The following is a 21243-nucleotide window of genomic DNA, read 5'->3' on the forward strand; positions in this document are numbered from 1 at the left end:
GCTGGACCCTGGTGGAGGTAGTACAGGATCACTGTCAGGGCCAGCACTCGTGCTCCGATGAGATTCTTCTCCCCATTGGGTTACTCCCTCCAATGGATACTGCCCATTTTTCTCTGTGGCCCAGGCAACAGCAGCATCCAGAGCAAGATGGAGAAGGAGAATCAGAAACCCTTCTGGGTCAGGTGCTGAAAGCATGGACAATCCTATACTCTTCATGAGTCAGAGTTAGATGAGCTATCAGGGAGCATCACTGGGGGAGCTGAGCCAAGACGTGGAAAGTTACTAAGGCTTCCTGTGAGTCAGGTTTCCAGCAGAGCCCCATGCTGGTCTTCCCTCTTCCTCCCCGAGAGCTATGATAACGGCAGTTCAGCAGATCTCCTCACTGTAACTTCTGCTTATGAACTTCATCTTCTCACAGAAGGATGGGTGTACAGGGTGCAGGGAAATCAAGTGCAATATTATCTCCTTGATGAATGCATCACAGTCCCTTTGCTGTTTCACATTGAACCAAAGGGAGAACGAGGGAAAGGGAAAAGATGAGCTCTTGATGATATATTTGGGATACGGAAAGGCCACGTCTTCTGGATGACAAATTCCTTTACCTGGAGTCTTTGCTCTGCCACCATTGCCCACGTGAAGGAAAGGAGAACAAACAGAGGATTGAACCTGGGTCTTGCCACGAAGAGCCAGGAGGCCAAGTGGTCTCCTGGGAAGGGGAAATCACAGCATGCCAAAGCCCTCACAACCCTCGCTGATAGCTAGCTGCAGCATCTTGTGCACTTCTTCATAGGAGTCATAAGTAGGGAGGCACAGCTGGTTAAAACTGTAAAACAAAAGAAAAATTCCATTCAGACTAGATCTGAGAGGGGAACATCCCCATCAGCTGCTTTTAGACAGATTGACACAAGCATCACACACATTACATGTTATACACTGCTTGCCCACCACAACTAGCTGGTGTCATTCCCAAAAGTACAACGCAGAAAGTCATACCACCGCAGTATACTTGCCAAGTGTGGGCTGTCGGCAAAGTATTGTGAGTTGGAGCTGCAATGATCTGGAAAGATGGACAGAGTGCAGCAAACCCTCCTGGGGGCAGCTGGGAGGAACCAGTTGTGAACTGCAAGAGCCTGGCCAGCTCTTCCTGCGTGAAACTGGAGACCACGGTCCAAAACCACCTCATGACCTGTTAGGAAACGGGAAAGGTAAAGCCAAGTCAGCCAAGCAAACCAAATAAGCATATAAGCAAGTTGCAAGAAGATCAGTCAATTGCCCTTGCAAGCAAGTGCTCTACTAATAGTCAGAATTTTTTTGTTTTACCAGGGTGACACATAGAGGCAAGTATTACATAGTTTCTTCTTATCAGTTAAGAGATGTCCCACACTACTACCTCCCACCAGTCCTTTCCCTGAAAGCAGAAAGGCTTCTGCTCTCCCCACAGGGATTTTATTTTTAGAAATACTGCATAGGCAATGAGGTAGGTTTACAATGCAGAAGCTCATTTGCTTCTTGCACTATGCAAATCTTTTGCTTTTTCACATCCTCTGGTACTTTTGCAGGAAGCTGGAACCATCCCAGTGTTTACAGCTAGAAGCTTGTACTCCCAATCTCTTTTCATCTTGGGTGTTTTGGCAGCTTCCATTGTTTTTCTAATGAAGCTGCTACCATTCCCATACCGCTCCCACTGGGAAAGGCAGGGAGGGATGGGAGCAATTACAGGGTACAAATTTAGGCTACTACACCAGTAGTCTTTACCACAGCACTGAATTCCAAACACTCCACATGGGCTGCAATCATTATCTTCAAGCATCCCTTAGAGACAAGTATATCACCATGAACATCTTCAGTACCAATAATTCCCACCAATTCCTCCTGATTCTCTAGTGCTTGGTTGGATTTTCTTAAAAAGACCACTGCTGCTGATTTTTTCCTGCTGGTAACTGATTAAGCATCATCTCTAGTCAGCCAGGCTGAAGGATATCTCTAGGGAGAAACATTATTTCATAATGCGTGCAGTCCTACTCCTGACACCCAAATCTTCCAGTTTGTCCTTCTGGAAGCCTAATTTCCAACCAAGAAATCTGTTCCCAGTTTAAGTTGTCTTCTGCTGTAATTGGGATAACTGGTTTCAGCAAGCAGGAGGGAGAAACCCTTTCATTTACCTTCTCACGGAAGTGCCAAGATCCTCCTACCACTACAGCATGTGCCTTGAAGTCACAGACACTGATATCTCCAGTACCGCACATAAGCAACTGAAAGGCAAGAGACTGTAGTCAAAGTCAGGAGCCCAGGAAACAAGGCAACAGCTACTGAACAAATCAGTAATGTTTAAAATGCTTAGAGAAAAAACATTTTGGCTTTATTCCAGATCCAGAAAGCGCTTCATTTGTCAAAGGGGAGGGGAAGTAAGGATAGAGATACTTAGGGAGGCAGCAATTACCTCAAGCTCATTCTCATCAAAAATAGCCAGAAGGTTCTCAGGAACTAACTCATTAAGACCTGGAAGAGAAGAGAAGAGGAGCAAGTGCTATCCACTGGGACATAAAGGCAGAAAGGAGCGGGGAGCAGACAGCATGTTACCTTTCAGGAAGTGATCCACCTCCTCCCTAACCTGATTGGCCAGCCTGTACTGCGCAAGCAGATTCAGATACAAGATTTTGTTTTCATTGGTCACTGGCACTTGAGCCCCTCCTGTCACCAGTTCCACCACCTGAAAAAAGGAGAACACTTGATGTGAGTGTGACCAGCAGCATTCCACAAACCTGAACTCCCAACCAGAATAAACCCAAGCAAGGAGCTACTGCCCAGAGTAAGCTCAATTTTCTGGGGCACATAGCAGAGTGCTCTGCCTCCCCTGCTACAGGCAAAAGGGGTTAAACTGTCCCGCCTTCAGGAACTGCCTCCCTCACCTTCTCCAGTTGTCCTGTTTTGCTATACTTCTCTTCAGCAAAGACCAGATCCATCTCACTCACATCATTGTTCAGTATGAAACAAACTTTGGATTTATAGAATTCTGGGTCATCTGTTTCAAAATACTGTGTGAAAGAAAAAGAAGGCAGGGACATGGAGGGAAGGAAAAAAAAAAAAAACACCCATACACTGTTAACCAGGACTCTGGATCTGCTTCTACTACACCAATATTCAACCTCTCCCCAGACCAATACAGGCTTCAGACAAAGCTGGGAAGCTTTACCTTGTAATGCATACGAAGTCCTATGATCTGAGCCAGGAAGGATCGAGTGAAGCGAGCTCGAACCAGTTGTTTGTAAGCACCTCCCAGAGATGATTCATAAAGACACTTTCCTACTAGGCGACCTGCAAATTCATACACTTTGAGTCGTAAATATGTGGGACGCCCTGGATTTGGATGCACCTGCGAAGAGGAAGCAAAATGAGACATCCAAGTACCAGACAAGACTAGCACAAATAGCAAGTATGGGACCAGTTCAAGTCACTGCATCTCTCGGGCTGCCCCAGGAGCTTTAGTGTAATATTCTCAAAGCCAAGCAATAGAAATAAAATGCCTGAGCCTGCCTAGGAAGAATACAAAATGTTTCACATGCACAGGCCAGAAGCTGTATGAGAGCAGAAATTAATCCTGAAACACTCAGACACAACAAAACCTCTGGACACTCTGATGCCACCTCCTCTTGCCCAGAAATCCAGCCTTGCCTGCTGACTGGCCACCCTCTGCTGTTCATCCAGCCAGTTCTTTGACACTTCAATGGGTTAAGATCATTAAGCAAAGCTTTAAGAAAAGCACTGGAAGTGACTGTGCAGGCAAGCTAAAGAATGATTAAGGTTGCACACCACTAAATGAATTTAGCGTTATTTAACCAGCAGCATGTCAATGCACACAGTTCTGTGCATTCAGCATAGGAACTGCAGACTCACCAAGGCCTGGTTGTTATCACTAAAGCGGGTAAAGAGTTGATTGGTGGTATCAAATAATGCCTTACAGATGAGCTCAAACCACTCTCTGCGTGGACCTCCCCAGTCCAGAGCTACAAGATAAAACAAGCTTGGTCATCCATGGGTCATCAATTCAAGAGTTTCATGCATGCTGCTCAGTATTACACGACATGAGAGCTCATCGCAGTGAACAGCTCCATAGTAAAAAAGCAGTAGACAGGGACTCCAGAACTCTGGGGTCTGCTCCCAAACCTAGTCCCAATATTTCTTATTTGGGCCTCAGGTCCCTATGTAAAGTAGGGACAGAATAGCACCAGCAGGACAGTTCACTAACATCTGTGAGAAAGTGAAAGGGCTGGAAAGCCACAAAGGATAGACATACTACAAGAAACCAGAATTTCAGACTAAAACTACTTCACCATCATTCCTTTCACTTCCTCCTCAAATATATTCACAGGATAACTCACCTTCTTCATCCTGAAAAATCACTTCAAAGTTTTTGCTCCAGTCAGAAACAGAAAAATTTCGTGTTGCTTTAAAAGACTGAAAAAAAAAAAAAAAAAAAAAAAGAAAATAGCATGAGCTGTTACTGCTTGGCACCCCATAACCAATTCTGCACACGTGGATGGGCAATTTAAGCAACACAAAAACCAAGAAACAGTCTAGTACTCTAAAGTATAAAACTGAGAATTAGGAACTCCTAAGGTCTAATTCTTGTTTGTCCAAAGCCACAGAAGCCAATTCCTCATTTTCTATTATGAGACACATTATCCACGTAAATACAGCTCATCTTAAAACCAGTGTAAGGTCTTAGCACAGCACAGGTGTATCCCTCTCAAGGCTGCAGTACAGTATTGTTTAAAGTATTAAAATGCCTGTGGGAAGGAGCAATGTCTGTAAAAGCACTGTCAGCCCACGAGTTAGATTTAAAAAAAGGAACGTTTCAGAGAACATTAGGAAATAGCTTGAAGGGCTCACTGAGTTCATACTTAAAGCAAGTCACGATGCAAAAAAGTAACAAAATATCTCAAGTGCCTAGAACTTCCTGTGTCCTGATTCTGGATTCCAGTTAAAGAGAATTAAAAAAGCTACACAGCAGTCCTCAGTCATACAGGTAGCTTTGGCTTAGCTTATCTTCAAATAGGTTAGAGCATGACACTAGTCACACCTCTAGGCTACCATTGGGCACATTCATTGTGCCTGTCAACCTCGGACACTAAAGCTTACATTTATTACTATTAAGGCTCTTAATTTGTCTTACTAGGCTGTAACACCAGTGCTCATGACAGTGCACGAGTTTCCAAAATCGCAGGAAAAAATAGTCATGGAAATACTGTTTAGAAGTGAAGTCATTTTGTAGCAAGCTATTAACCGAAACATAATCTCGTGAACACTGCAAGCTCATACGTGCAGAAAATATTCCAAAACACAGATTTACTGAGTGTAAATCAAGGGAAATCCCAGCCACTCCTGCTCTCCCCAGAAATGTTCTTTTCCATCTTTATAACATTATTGTTGTGAGACACATGTGGAAACAATAAGTGAGGATAACTGCCTGTCCTGTGTACATAATATTTAGAATGTCAGTTAAGAACTGTATTATACGAATGACTCTTTCTTAAGTTCGATTTTAGAAACACATCATCTCAGGTCAGCTTCGGTGAAGACTTAACTCTAGGATTCTACAGAATATTTTATCATCACACTGAACCACTACTAGAAGCCTGTTGATGCAAGAGTTTCATGCACGCAGCTCAGTAATACCTGACTTGACAGCTTATCTCACTGAATGGCTCTGTACCAGAAAAACAGTAGATACAGACTTAGGAGCTCTAGGTTCTGCTCCCAAATCTGGTCCAGGTAGACAATCTCTCTTAGGGCCTCAGGTTCCAATGTAAAGTGGGGACAGAATAGCACCAGCAGATTTCCTGCTTTTACAGGCTATGCGTGCGTTTACCCTAGACATCTCTCACGGCTTGATTTACTCTGCGACAAGTTCCTTAAAAATTTATCAGAGCTGAAGTTTCCTAACTACCTAAGAAATTGATCTGATCTTACTGGCTATAGAGAAGGAACACAGCATCCCACACAATACCAAACCTGAACACAGAGGAGCTACCTTGAGATTTTTTTTTTTTTCTTTTTCCCCGTCTCAAGCTGTCTACTAGCATCTGTCTTGAAACAGAAGGACTGATCATTCTTAGCGTGGTTGCCCTAGCACATGCCAGTTTGGATTTCTTTAGGCAGCGAGCAGAAGAAAAAGGATGGAGGAAGCATTGGGCTTAACTGAAGTGACCTGTACACTCACCGACTCCAGCAGACAGTGACGGCTGACCTTCAGTGTGACCTTCGAATGAGGTCTTTTCATATGCACCTGACGTAGCTCTCGCTGAAAGAAGTTCACTTTGTCCTGGAAGGTCTCCGAGCCTCCTGAGAACAGTGACAGTTTCAGTCAGGCCTGAGCTGTGAACACCTTGAACATCTAGAAAGCATTCCTAAGATTAACTGCACAGGTCAGCTTTACAGCCCAAAGATGAGTTTATTACAGCAAAGTTTGGAAACAGAACTCTAAAGGCAGTTTGCAGTTAGTCTTGCTGACATTCAGATACTCACAGGTGCACATTCAAAGAGCCTGACAGAAAAGCCAAACTGAAAAGGAACAGCTGGCATGATGAAATACATTCATTGGAAGCACCAACAGGAACAGAACATGAGAATCCAGGAATCGGAGTTCTGATCAGAGGTCATTCAGTGCTGACAATCTCCATTCCCAAGGGAAACCCGCAGACTCAAGTGCTAACTTCCTGACTACTGTACCCACCTCACTGCCCCTTTACCTATGTTTTTATGCAGAGAGCGAATGAAAGTGGCTGCCAAGATGTTCCTCTCCTTGCAGCTGAGCTCCACAGGGGGTTGGATCCCATCATCCACCACCAGTGTCAGTAACTTGTGCACAGGATCAGGACCAAGGTATGAAAACTAGCAGCAAAAAGATGCAAGAAAGGGTAAACCCATCACGCAGAAGGCACAGCGTGTTCAGTAGACAGAGCAACACCACTTGTGCTCTAAGGCTTTCTCTGCTCACCCATGCAGATGCAGTCAAAAGAACACTATTTCAAACACCTGGACTCCCGTTAGGAGGCTGCTTCAAACCTCATATCCTAGCCTAGGGGCTTCAGTGGATAAAATCACAGCATTTTAGCACAGTTATGAGGAAAATAAACAAGAGAAATGCAAAAGAAATCAAGATTTTTGCCTAGTACTGGAACAAAAGGCAGGAAGGAGTGATACAACTAGCTCCTTTTTTCATAAATACTAGCCGAATTTAGGCACTGAGAGGGAATTCCGAAGTCTGAATTTTACACAACAAAATATTGCTCTGTGGGTGGCAGCCCTTCTCTCCAAAAGCAAAAATCAGACTGTCATCACAAGGACCACAAGCTAATAACATGGAGGTACAGTGACAGCTACATGGAAAGAGGCCCACCTTTGTGCCAGGACATACTCTAAAGGTGAAAAGGCGCCATGGAATGATCTTCAGGTAGAATTCTTTCACTGAGAATTGCTGAGTAACCACAAGGAAAAGAAAATATGAAAGGTCACACATCTGTTAAGGGTTGTCCCTGAAACATGAGGCACAAGACAGATCCATAAGGCCAGACCTCCCTCCAACCCCAGGGACATGTTTCTGCAACATTTGCTGACATCTTCCTCGGCACAATACATAAAAACCTTTAAATCTGTACAGAACTGTAAGCAGCTTGTCCGTAAGACTTTACTGCATGCATTTATGAAGCATGTGGGATACCAGCATGACACAGATTTTACAGCAGTAAGCCACTGTGTTCAGCAGAACATCACCAGTCTAATTGGAAGGTAACATTAAGTACACTCGATAGGCTGAATTCAGGACAAGATTGTAATGCATTGACAAAAAGGTTTCGGAAAAAGTCACACTGCCTAACAGAACTATTGCTGCTACACCCTAATTTTCACAACAATTTAAAACAATTTTTAAAAAGCACTTGCAATTGCTAAATCCAGGAGACTTGCAGAAATTTCTTCTCAGTGTATTTCTGCCATAACAAATAACTACTAACTTGGAACTGCCGCCTCTGGAGAGCAAGCTAAGATGAAATTTTAGCATCTTTAGACAAAACACAAAACCATTTCCTGCACACGCCTGTTCTAGCTGCAGTGACTGGCAATGACGAGCAGCATTTCTCCAGAAACAAAGCAAATATGAACAGCAACCTCTTAAAGAAATAACAGCATTGTAAGAGTTATCTACTGTACAGGACAGATGCTCTAGGTATATATAGAGATATCCAGGGATACAATTATGCAAGCATCAGAATCACATTAATAACTTTGGCACCTAAAGGGAGCCTGCAACAGTACCCAAAGGAGATCACTTCTGGTGATCTCCTTTACCAGATAATGCAATAGAAAAGAGTACAAAAGTCCAGAACGATACCCCAAGGATGAAAGGATCCTGAGCTCATGAGGACCCAGCACCCATTCCCTAAGTCAGTTCTTAGAGCCGCATGCAGCACAGATTTAGAAATCTCTAGCAACACCCTCCATCCTATAACTGTTTCACAGCCCTCTTTCTCTCTTTGTCAGGAAAGCACTTCCTGGATTAGTCTTTCACTTTGATCTTTATCACTGCATTTTTCAGAATGCATTCAGATCGATAGATTAATCACAGAATCATAGAACAACAGGTTGGAAAGGACCTCAAGGATCATCTGGTCCAACCTTTCTTGGCAAAAGCACGGTCTAGACAAGATGGCCTAGCACCCTGTCCAGTCAAATCTTAAAAGTGTCCAATGTTGGGGAATCCACCACTTCCCTGAGGAGATTATTCCAATGACTGATTGTTCTCATTGTGAAAAATTTTCCTCTTGTGTCCAGTCGGAATCTCCCCAGGATTAACCTGTACCCATTACCCCTCGTCTTTTCCATGTGACTCTTTGTAAAAAGGGAGTCTCCATCTTCTTTGTAGTCACCCTTTAAATACTGGAACATGGTGATAAGGTCTCCCCTAAGCCTTCTTTTCTCAAGACTGAGCAAACCCAGCTCTCTCAGCCTTTCCTCATATGGCAGGCTTCCCAGTCCTTTGATCATCTTTGGGGCCATTCTCTGGACACTCTCTAGCCCGTCCACATCTTTTTTGTACAGCAGGGACTAAAACTGAACACAGTATTCCAAGTGTGGCCTGACAAGCGCTGAGTAGAGTGGGACAATGACTTCTTTATCTCTGCTGGTGATGCCCTTGTTGATGCAACCCAGCATCCTGTTGGCTTTCTTTGCTGCAGCAGCACACTGTCCACTCATATTGAGCTTTTTGTCCACCAGGACCCGCAGGTCCCCAGACGGGTAGATCCCAGCTTGTGCTGCACTCCTGGATTACGACTTCCCAGGTGCAAGATCTTACATTTGTCTTTGTTGAACTTCCTAAGGTTCTTGTTAGCCCACTCTTCCAGCCTATCCAGGTCTTCCTGCAGGGTTGCTCTCCCTTCCGAAGCACCTAATTCCCCACTCAGTTTGGTATCATCAGCAAACTTCATCAGGGTACACTTGATCCCATCATCCAGACCACTTATGAAGATATTAAACAGCGTTGGGCCCAATATCAACTCCTGGGGGACTCCACTTGTGACAGGATGCCAGTTTGAAAAGGAGCTATTTACCACCACCTTCTGGGTGCGGCCCATCAGCCAGTTACCCACACATCACACAGACCACTTCTCTAGACCACAACACATCAGTTTTTCTAGGAGGAGGCTGTGGGAAACTGTATCGAAAGCCTTGGAGAAATCCAGGTAGACAATGTCCACCGCTCGCCCCACATCAACCAAGCAGGTTACTTTGTTGTAGGTTTATCAAGCACAATTTGCCCTTGGTGAATCCGTGCTAGCTTTTTCCAATCACTTGCTTCATTTGACTTGTGATAGCCCCCAGGAGGATTCGTTCCATAACTTTCCCAGGGACTGAAGTAAGACTGATGGGCCTATAATTTACTGGATCCTCCTTTAAGCCCTTCTTGTAGATGGGAGTGACATTAGCCTTCTTCCAGTCTTCTGGGATGTCCCCAGATCTCCATGACTTCTCAAATATTATGGAGAGTGGCCTCGCAATGATGTCAGCCAGCTCTCTTAACACCCTCAGGTGGATATTGTCAAAGTGAATTTACATTTATTAGTAGATTTAGTGGAATTTTCTTTCTAGTTTCCCTGAATGCAATAATAAGGGGTAATAGTTTCTGTTAACATATTCTTACTATAAGAGAATTCGTAGTTTCTCTTGACTTGCTTGGATCCTGTTTCTTCTATTTATACATTTACCCTTTGTCCTCTGACCATTTTTTTCCTTTTCTTTTCCCTAAAACATTAAAGAAACAGGACAAAGACATAAAATCTGAGAAGTGTCTTCCCCTAAGTTCCAATCTACAGGTATTGGAACCTGAAAAAGGGAACCGCAGGTCTGACCTGACCAGAGCAAAGGAAAGGCAAACAGAATATCTGTTGAACAATCAGTGAGAAAATTCCCAGTAGGCTTTGGATCAGACCTAAAAAGACACATGGAGTCCTAAAACTTCAAGGAGCATTTTAACATTATTCTCAGTCATGAGCTCCTCGTTTGCTGTCCAGCCTTTGGCAAACCTTTTTTAACCAAATCTGAGGCACCTAAATCTGGAGCTAAGATACAGGCCACAAGGAAGCTCTTCAGTTGCAGTGTAGTTTAAACATGCACTCAAGAGTGGTAACTTTGTGATATCTACCTTAGGTGACACATAGCAGTACACTTTTTTAGGTTTCTTCACTTTCTCAGGCGTTTGGCTGTCAGAGGGAGAATCTTCATCCTCATCCTCAGTTGCAGTAGAAGGACGGCGTTGGGAGGAGCTCAGGTGCGTTGGTGGAAGTTGCCACTGAGTGTTGGTATAACTAGGAGCATCGTAAAGGTAGGCTTCAAAGTAAATACTGACACCTGAGGTGGACACATTGCGTTCTACAATGTTCTTTTCATTCTCTGAGGGAAATAGATATAAAAGAGTCGTGTACATCTTAATGGAGACCAGAATCAAAAAGTAAAGAATCCGCAGACCACCACCAAATTAGTTACTATGATTTTAAAGAAAAGGCTACACATCCAAAGGAAAACCTGATCAAGTGAAACTCTGATAAAGGGAACCCAGGAGTGGGATGAAAAGATTTCAAGACAGCAGTTTGTCTGTCCTGGCTTCAGACAGTGACTGGTTCAAGAAAAAAGGCATACAGAACCTCTGTCTCAGAGCACCAGCCTGAAGATATAGCCATGTGACAGCCACATTGCAGACTGGCTCACTCCTGAAGAAACCAGGAATTATAAAATTGTAAAAAAGCACATAGGTTACATGCAGTGTTCTTCATCCATGTAGCTTAACATACAATACATGACTGGCTCACTTACAGTATGGCTCAGATGCCAAGTACCACCAAGTAATAAAAATTGCCTAATTTCAGAGGTAAACCTCCTGAGATAGGTGAAAACACACACGTTCTTTTATCTGCTGATGGAACAGAGAGTATCAGCCTTCACAGATCTCCCTTGTCAGCAGCAAATTAATTTACCTTAGCATTTTTAAATGAATAGCCACTCCTTGAGCAATTAAGCATGGCTAGCCTGCAGGGAAGCCACATTTCGCTCTGCTACATGAGTGTGCAAAGCATCTTGTAAGAGGACACCTGGAGAATGAACACTGAGTAGCTCTTGACTCACCACTTAGAACAATGATGTCAAAATCACCATTGCTTATGGGCTGGTTCTGGTAGGAGATGCAGGCGTGGAAACACCCCCTACAGTGCAAGGTGAGTCTGAAGAACACTTCGCAAGTCTGCCGATTGGACACCACAGACTTCTCAAACACAACATCAGAGCTCTCTTCTTCTTGAGGACCCAGCTAAACAGAAAACACATTAATAAAGGGGGCTCTCTAGCTCACCTGAAGTCAAGAAGCAAGGGATGGGGTTGCACTCACCTCATGGATGGAGAGGCTGTAATTGTGCTCATCTATCAGGGACACAGAATTGCTGGTGGGATTGTCATACTCATCTCTGGGAACTATCTGCAGAGTGTGCTGCTGCCCACAGGTCAGCACCAGAGTGGAGAAATGGCAGACAATTTTGGTTTTGGAGGGAACCACCATCCCTGAAGCAGACAACAGCTTAGAGTCAAACAAATTCCAAGGTGAAGCTACAAAGAGCAAAGGAGAAGCAACTAGGGGCAAAATACCCTTGAAAATGGATCAAATCTAAACACATTCTATGTCCTACATTCAAAAAACAAAATATCTGAGCTCTGAAATACATGGCGTGGTGCACAGGGTTTGCCTTGGGTCAGAAATGTAATACTGATAAAGCAAACCCAGTTACTAGCCCTCTAAAGAATGCTCTTTCCTCCATTCTAACCTTCAAGAACTTGCTCCCACTGCAGATACAAAGTACAAATTGGCTGACATCCAAGGAAACCTGCAAATTCAGCTTGCCAAACTTTAGCCTGGAGGGTATCTGAGTTAAATATGAGCTTCCTCTTTCTGAAGGGGTATCTTAGCAAGCTTTCTATCTATTCACAATGCAATGGAATGGAGGTACTTTCAAGGAACATGTATATGAAATAGAAAAGATGCAGATTGAGTCAAAAAACAAAAGCAAAGGAAACAAATTTAAAATAGATAAAAAGGAAATGTTTTTAAAGAAGTGTATAATCAAAGGTAGCAACTGCTCCAGGAGCTTAAAGGAATAGAGTAGGGTATTCAAAAGAGGAAAAGAATCAAATCATGACAGCGTTTCCAATTCGGATACAAATAACTCCATACTTTCACAAAAGGCATTCTCTGACTACTAGTTGGATCATGAAGAATTTGCTACGAAATGGAGAACATGACACAGTGGTTAGGGAGTTTAAGCAGCACTAATGACTTATTCTGTAAGGCGGTTTCTTTTTTGTCACATACTGGTAGTCACAAGCATGTTTTAGTCTTGGGACTATTGCCAAGATCTACACATGGCAAAAGGAAAATGGTGAAGGGTAACCCTTTCCCTGTCACCTACCTATTTTAGCTGGAAACACATTTACCTAACTGCCTCCAATAGCTCCAAATCTACTTTGAATCACTACAGGGCCACTTAGACCTTACCTGGCTGGAACACTTTGTAGTAGGGGCTGTAGGCCACATTCAAGCCACCGAGTTTTACAGTGATCTCGTATCTCCCAGCCCTGCGCACAGTGAAGGCCACTTTCACCACATTGGAATTAGGCTCCTGAAGAACTTCCTGGGTTACAGGAATATCAATTGCTAGCTCCACATGGCAGATGTGAACTCGCAGCCCCACAGGCCGGTGAGCAGGGAAGGGTTGCCCATTTTTATAGAATAACTGCATGGGAAATGGAAAAGTCCAGGTCAGCAAAAATACGCAGTGCACAGAGGAACAGAAAGCAAGTTGCCTTGGGGAAACAAGGGCAAGAACCCCACCTCAGCAAAGGAAAAAAAATTAACAGCCAGCTCTGTCACACAGGCTGTGTTCTCCCAAGTGAACAGGGCACAAGTGGGCATTGAACAACCTCATTCTCTCTTGTGCTGGGATTCAAATGAGTGCCCTGAAAAGAACATGCCTCTAGGCACTACTTCTCTGCACTGTTAGTGCAATATCAGAACAGAAACCAAGAGAACCCACTACTGAAAGAAAAAAAGCAAAGCCACACCCTTTCAGAGAAACAAGCAGATCTTGTCCACTTGTACAGCTAAGCTCTGGAAAAACTCTCACCAATTTGTTAGAGAAAACAGTGTGGAGAAGATGCTGACCTAAGGAGCTGACCCAGTCTGTACTGATAAGAAGCATCAGCATGAAAACAACGTGTTAGATAAAATCACAGGCAGCTCAATCACAGAAGTGATCTGCTGGACAATTTTAGAAGGTAACATACCTCAACCGGTACTTCCTTACAAGGAAAGAATTACACCTTGAAATCCTATATGCATGGCTCTTCAAGAGCCAGCAGCTTGTGGGCCAGATCCTGCCTGCCATCTGCAGTCAGCCTGTAGTCATAGGTTACTATTATTCCCTGTTTCTAAATAAGGGAGGGCATGGGGCCTGAAGTAGTATGCATCTTGACTGTCGGTGAGAGAAACCAGTGCATGCAACAGCTACTGTTGATGAATAAAGGGCTAAGCAAATGGGAGACAAGCATGAAGCGGAAGGGCACATTACTGGAGCTGCCATGAGTGAGAGTCAGTAAGGTGAGGGGAATAAATTTAAATAGCAGGAATAGAACAAGTCCCTTTTCCCTCAGCTCTTTCACTGCCTGCCCTGGAGTTAGAACTCCTCACTCACCCTCAAGCAGAAGGGTTTTCCTCGCCTTCCTGAGAGGGATGGGCCCAGCAACCTAACTGAACCCTTCTTATTTTGATACCCTTCTGAGTGGGGAAGGTGGGGCAGAAAGGTGGGCACATAAGCCCAGCAAATCCTGTTCAAACTTTCTCCACATAGCTCCAAACTCTCAGCATTAAGGCCCCTCACCCATCTTATTTGTATACTCATTCCATTCCCCTAGACTTGGCCTTTTGGGATTGGAGGGAAACAAGAGTCCTTGGCAGGCTTTTCCAGGTCAGACAGAATAACACTCAATTTTGGAGGAACAGGGAGCGGCCATGAAGCTTTACAGATCTTGGGTTAGTAAAATGCCCACTCCCACGCTCCCAACTTCAGCTGCACAACCAAAAGATAGCACCAAGTCTGTTGAAGGCAAGGCTCAGCCCACTCACTTCCCAGTAAAGGAAGCAGTAGATAGGACAAGCCTGGTCTCCTCTGGCTCTTCAGAGGATTCTAAAGAGAGGGAGATAAGATTTTAAGGAGTGCAAACCTCAGATATGCACTTACAGAGTTCTGCAACACAGTTACAGGCAGCCGAAGACAAACAGATAGCTTTCCTACTCCTAAGTTACATCCAGCTTGGCCGCAACAAAAAACATTTGAAGAGCCCATCCCTAACTCAGACCTCTGTTCCTGCCCCCAAAGCTGCATGGAAACAGAAATATTCCCTTACATGCACTCGGAAGGCCATGCTATGGCCCACCTCATAGGGGTCCTTCCAATCCCAGGAGATTTTGCAGGACCGGGGATCCAGGTAGTTGCCTCGCACGTAGTCATATATAGTTCGCTCCCCTCGACGTTCCCGGTCCTCATGCTGAAGGAAGCTGACTATACGTGCGGCAAGCTCAAAGAGGAACTTAATGGTGAAGAAGAAAGCTACCACAGATACCGTGATCCCACCTGCAGCAAGGAGAGAACAAAGGGTGGTTGCAGCACCATGGCTGAGTCAGGCACCAAAATCCCCTCTGCATAAGCCCAAGTTGCCTTTTATTAATGACATTCTACTCAATTGCAAATTAGGTGTTTAAGGCAGAAGCTATTGTGAGAACATTTATGGTGTGTGTTATGCTACAAGTAAGGTTAGAGAATAACAAGTCCCTTAAAACTCTGCAAATAACTGCAAACTGAGGAAATAGGTAAAGGTGGTACAGAGTCTCAGGTATGGCTAGCAGACATCCCAACAGAAGCATGGAATTCCCTTTGAGTTGTAGATTAGAACTACAGATATTCCTTTAAGGGAAACAGTCATATAACCACACAACCCTTCACATCACATTAAGACTGGATTAAGAAGCATCACAGAGGCAACAACCCTGCACTAGTCCTCGAAAGAAAAAGTAAGGGGATGGCTTAGGAATGAGGTCAATGGAAGGATTTTAGGAACAAGAAGAATGGTGGCGAGGCAAGTCTGCCAGGTGGAGGGCACAGTACCAGGTGACAGTCACTTCATGTTTGTTAGGTAGACTCTGAACTAACATGAAAGCAGAGGCTTTCAAGAAACCTTCTAAAGCCTATGGAGAGGTCAACAAATACAGTGGCAGCCTTTCCTTCACTTACCAATAATGTAAAACATCAGGTCCCTTCGGTGAGACACACAGCCGAGGATCACAGCTGCATCTAGAACACAAAATAGGCCAAGTCCAGTCCAATGACTCTTCCTCACACACATTGGCCTAAATTTAATCTATGATTCCTCAGACAAATACCTATCAATCATCTATCTTCCTCTCCAAGGACATCCCTAACGCATTATTCCGTAAGACTGTGAAATATGCAAACAGCACAGCATGCTACAAGGAACGGTTCTCCCTCCATCACAGATTCCCATTCAGATTCAGGTATCTAAAAGAAGGACAATATATTATCCTCAGAAACCAGTGAGAGCAGGCTCTGGGTACTGCCAGAAGGAGCTACTTTTTGCGGGATCACCAACTTCAACAGCAGCAGCCGAAAGCCGCTCATCTAAACTCTCACACCTACTTGCTTCTGCAAGTCACAAAATTAACTTCTAGTCTGCCATGAAAGCACATCACAGAACCACCACCAAAATGGACAGAAGCTGACCCTCAACCAGCAACCTTGGAAGAAAAAGCTGTGGAATAAAAAGGTTGCAGACAAGACCATCCCCATTTGTTCAGAACAAAGAAAATCTTTCTAGGACAGAGCTGAATCCTTTTCTTGCCCTGTAACTCTACTACAGAAAGTATGAATGCAACTAGAAAACAGTCCATCTGTATTTTCCTACTCACTTCTGCAAAGTGGAGCCCCTCCGCTGAAACTCTCACTAATCAACACATGAGCTAAAACCTTGGTTTTGTACACTTATTAAGATTACAGCAAATTTTAGAGACACCAATCTAGAATCAAGTTCTCACTGAGAGGAGTGCTACACAAACATGTAGTAAAAAGACGACACCCAGAACGACAACATGCTGTTTGGTTGATAAGACACAGCTGACAGATGGAACAAGAGCAGCAGCAAGGAACATGTGTGACAATTAGACAAACAATTGGACATATACTAATGCATACAATATAGCTTGCCATGTCACTATTCAGTTAGTGAGAAGCTACATTGTGCATTCAAGCTGCTTTTTTTTTTTCTTTTTTTTTTTTTTAAACACACACAAAAGGGGAGTTATTCATCAGTCATCTCAACAGCAGCAGCAGCAATGGACATCAGCATGCAGAAAGCTTAAATTAGGTATTTCCCCCCAATAATAACTATGACTTTCCAGCCCAGCAAATCCCCTTTGCTGGCCTCTACAGATATTCCATCCCTCCAACCAAAGAGCAATCACATACCTTTACACAAGTGTCCATGTTCTAAAAGCCAAAAGGGGGGTACCCATTCTTCAGCATCCTTCCTCTTTGTGCCCAACACTGGGGCAAACGTCAGCAAGAAGAGGCCATAGAGAAAATTGTCACAGAAAGAGAAACTCCTGGAACTTGCATCACAGAATCACTGCTGAAAGGTGATGACCTGAGCACAGCAATTTCTTCCTCTTTGTTGAAAAGCGTTGTGCTGCAATGCTGCTCCCTGTAGCCTGTCGTTTGCTAGCTTCCCTGGAAAAGGAAGAAAAGGAAGAAAAGGAGAGAGAAAAGTTAGATCTCTCCATTGATGTGGACAAATGTCGCAAGTAGAAATACGTAAGAGGTGTAAGATGCAAGAGTATCACTAGATGTCAAATCCATACGAGAGGTGCTATAAAGGCATCACTGTCAATGAGGTGCCAGGCTTCACCATATCCTCAACCTCCACCTGTCACAATCTCTGATTTTGCCCTGATCTAGAGGGCTATTTATAGTCAAGCCTAACAAAAAAAAACCAAAGCAAAACAAAACACAATCTTTGAAAGTTCATGGACTCCAAAGCAAACTAGATAGCTTTTTTTGATGCCGTTGTTTTAGGTATTCAGGAAAGCGGTATCCTCATAAGGCATTTCAGTTTCAGCAGCACTATACACTAAATTACAGTTTACTGTCAGGATTGAGATGAAAAAAACCAAAAATCTAACAGCAAGGATTGATGCAGCCCACAAAAACCAGGACATGTGCCAGAAGAAAAGCCACAGAGCCTACACAGTCAGTATCTACTCATTCAGAACACGGATTATATAAAGCAATGAGAATGAAATGAACAGACCCAGGCTCACCACAGCAGCTGTCTGTAAAGAGAGTCACCTCTTCCGGGGATGTAAGTGATGTGCTCCTCCTGCCTGCCATACCACCGCCTCAGCTGCCACTTCCTCCTTACTCCCCCTGCATCTACCTTCCTCTTCAGATGTGTACTATTTCCTTCTATCCCTCTATATGATTACCCCAATAATTATACAGATCTGGCTGCCTTTGCACACTTCCACTAAGCTTTCTAACTCATCTGAAAACGGACAGGTAAGTCCGTGCAGAGCTTTTTGATTGTGCTGCAGAAGCAGCCAGACTCTTGCTGTCTTTTCCTCCCCCACATCTCAAGGAAAATCCCACCCACTTAGCTATTTTCTTCTTTCCTCTGCTTGAGCAAACAACGTTGCAGTCCCCAGGGCACAAGTTCTCATTCTCCTCCTAAATGAAGCTTCAGGTTTCTAAATTCATCTCTCTGTGCATTAAGAATCACAGACCTAGCAATTCGTTGATATTTTAGTCCTTTCACAGTACATATCCAAGATGTCATTGAAACGTATGGTCCTTAGTGCCCACTTGTCTGTGCTACAAATGCCTCGTTGAAACTCATTTCCAGCTTGGCCTGGCTGTGGAAGGTGTGTGGCTCCTCCCCACACAGCTGAGGAATTTCACAGAAACTTATCAGTGTTTGGGAATCTATGAGATCTCCCTCCAGCATTTTACAGAACCAGTCTCTTCATGTGACCAAAAAAACATCAACACAAAACTGGCACCATAGGTTCACCTACCCTAGCTATTCTGCCTCAGTCCATACCTCCTTCCCTTCTGCAAAGCATACCACAAGTCACACGGCCTCTTTCTCAAAAGCATAAAAAGAGAAAGACCCATCATTTCAACTACAAGGGTTTTTAAGTCAATTGAAGCCTGAGTCTCTTGATCTGGGTTGCAGAATTTCAGAGCTCGCTGGACACATGGAATTAGTTATCTCCCTCAATCAGCACTGCAACTTCTCGTTTTATTATGTCTACATGAAGTGGTAAACAAGACACCATGTCAGGTGGCCACCACAGATGAAGTGGCTGTCATATAACCAACTTCCCTCCAGCATACACACTGCCAGCAGCTTCAAGGATGCTCTTGCAGCTGGGATACATTGGGGTAAATAACCTAACTGTGAGTAGCTGGTATCCAAGATATGTTGCCACTCACTTACCAGAATGCAGATCTAAATTAAAATAGTATCTGTGCTAAGAACTGCCAGCTAACAATCTGGGAAACGAATTCTGAAAATCAGCAATATAAGGTGCCAACGTAGCTAGGCTGGAAAAAAATGCTGAATTGTCTGATAGGTCTTAGTGATTTTGATCAAAGGACAGAGCAAGCAATGGTCTCCTGCCATCTGCAAGGAAAATGGGAAAGCTTCGCCTTGGTTTGACTCAAGGAGAAGTACTGGCATAACTGGGATAGACAGCATGGAATCATAAAATAAACTATATTAGTGCCATTGCTTCTCTCAAGTCAGCAAGGAAAGAAAGGCCAGTAATGGAAATACATTTTGTTTGTATTACTGCAGCTGTGAAGCAGAGGAACACAAGGCAAAGCTCCAGAAGGGAGCACAAATGTAGATGCACATACAAAAGGAACTATAACACAGCGATGGCATATCGGTGCACTGATAAATTTAACTTCCTTTCTTCTCTCCCTTGACAAGTTCCAAAATTAAGAAAGACGGGTTTAAAACCTTTCTGCAGGTTGATGCTACCTCATCCAACCAAGATGAGAGAACCCTTGATCTCTGAGCAGAATGTCCTCCCAATCCACGCGCACAGAAGTCCGCCACCAATAGCCAGTGTATCTCATGCCACACACAAGACGACAATTCTCCTCTGAGTGAAAAGGCACAGTATTTTCTCACACTAAGTAAAGCACGCACAAACCAACAACCAGGAATAAAATACACCCACAGAAGACTGAAGAGTCAGCTCAAAAGGCACTGAGCAGGCTCCAGTATCAGCTGTCAAGGACAAAAGCCATATCAATGGCCAGTGCCCATACAAAACAGTCATTCTCCTGTCAGGGCTGGAATCTGTCATATGCATTTACACACAAGCCAAATAAAATAGTGACAACAGGAAAAAAAAAAAACATGGGAGACCTTTGCCAACTGCCTAAGTCTAAGGACTTTTCATCACAACTGACCACCACCAGGGCTGTGGGCTCCTCCCGTCCTCCTCAACCACAGCAAGCCAGCCAGATGGCAACTTTCAGGCAGGTCTCATCTTGACACCAGATCTGCTTCCCAAGCCAGAACAACATTCAGCCACTTGCCATCCTACACACCCGTGGGGGGAGCAGATCGCCCCCTTCCTCCTAGATTATTTCCTTGAACTGCTCGGGTCACCCAAGCAGCACCAGGGGAGTTCCACCAACTCCGTTTCCTCAACCAACAATTAAGCCTGGTACGATCACCCAGAAGGAAAGCTCAGCCGTGGTTTCCCTAATGAACCCAATTCTCCTTTCAGTCTAATTTTCTTCCTCGTTGTCAGAGCCTTAGTCACAGTTCTACTGAGGTCAGTGCTTCAAGAAGAAACTCCTGCATAGCACCTCATTGGCTGCGTAGCTGCTTTTTCTGACCAGCACACCAGATAAAACCAGTTGCATTTGGAAGATACCAACAGCTACAAGTTCTCACTAATCCTAGAAGCTTGCACAAGAAAGAGCCTATCGCTCACCCTGCCCTGCACAGGGCACTAGAAACCAAGTGCCTGGGACTAGTCCAAGAACTTGGAGAATGTTTCCTTACGTGTGCAGAAAAGATATTTTGGGTCAGACTACACCATTATGGCTGCAGAATGCACAGCTGAAATTACGCTCATTTGTGAGGACTTCAGCTTGGTAAGAACTACGGATAATGACAACCCGCTGCTTTTCATGAAGAAGTTCATGAGCTAGAGCGCAGCAAAGCCAGCACTACGTTAATTCTTCAAAACACGCCAGCCCAGCGAGATCAAGAAAGGGGGCAGAAGACCTTCGTAACCTCCCAGCTCCGCAAAACAGAAAAGAAGGGGGAAGGAGGGCGATCGGGGCGCTGCAGTTCCCCCTCCACCCGCACCGGCTGTGGCTCGGTGGGGCCACCAAACCCCCGCGGCCTTCCCACAGGCGCCAGCCCCCCGCAACCCACCCGATGTGCCACCGGGACACCGACAGCGCCGTGCAAATGGCACGGCTAAACCAAACGGGAAAGCTAGAGGCCGCCGCGGGGCAGGCAGAGCCAACCCTTCCCGCTCACCGCGTC

General features: G+C 44.4%; 1 protein-coding gene across 1 annotated transcript; it reads right to left on the minus strand.

Annotated features, from left to right (window-relative positions):
- Positions 1–230: 230 nt before the first annotated feature.
- AREL1 (apoptosis resistant E3 ubiquitin protein ligase 1) lies at positions 231–17388 on the minus strand. The gene is made up of 19 exons (XM_009577310.1): positions 17133–17388; positions 15885–15944; positions 15001–15227; positions 13094–13331; positions 11936–12105; positions 11677–11857; positions 10700–10947; positions 7400–7477; positions 6750–6891; positions 6221–6342; positions 4380–4455; positions 3895–4004; positions 3194–3373; positions 2910–3035; positions 2581–2710; positions 2441–2499; positions 2163–2252; positions 1011–1186; positions 231–823 (listed from the first exon to the last, which is right to left on the minus strand). The coding sequence occupies exons 2-19, from the start codon at positions 15898–15900 to the stop codon at positions 721–723; spliced, it is 2472 nt and encodes an 823-aa protein (XP_009575605.1). The 5' UTR covers positions 15901–15944; positions 17133–17388; the 3' UTR covers positions 231–720.
- Positions 17389–21243: the final 3855 nt, after the last annotated feature.

Source organism: Fulmarus glacialis, unplaced genomic scaffold, assembly GCF_000690835.1.
Source record: "Fulmarus glacialis isolate BGI_N327 unplaced genomic scaffold, ASM69083v1 scaffold1485, whole genome shotgun sequence".
NCBI lineage: Eukaryota > Metazoa > Chordata > Aves > Procellariiformes > Procellariidae > Fulmarus > Fulmarus glacialis.

Excerpts from the sequence above, each read along its gene's own strand:
- AREL1 (XM_009577310.1), bottom strand. Across the intron at positions 3,374-3,894 it reads GTGATAACAACCAGGCCTTG|GTGCATCCAAATCCAGGGCG; the intron begins GTGAGTCTGCAG and ends TCCTCTTCGCAG. Across the intron at positions 2,711-2,909 it reads AAACAGGACAACTGGAGAAG|GTGGTGGAACTGGTGACAGG; the intron begins GTGAGGGAGGCA and ends TCCTTTTTTCAG.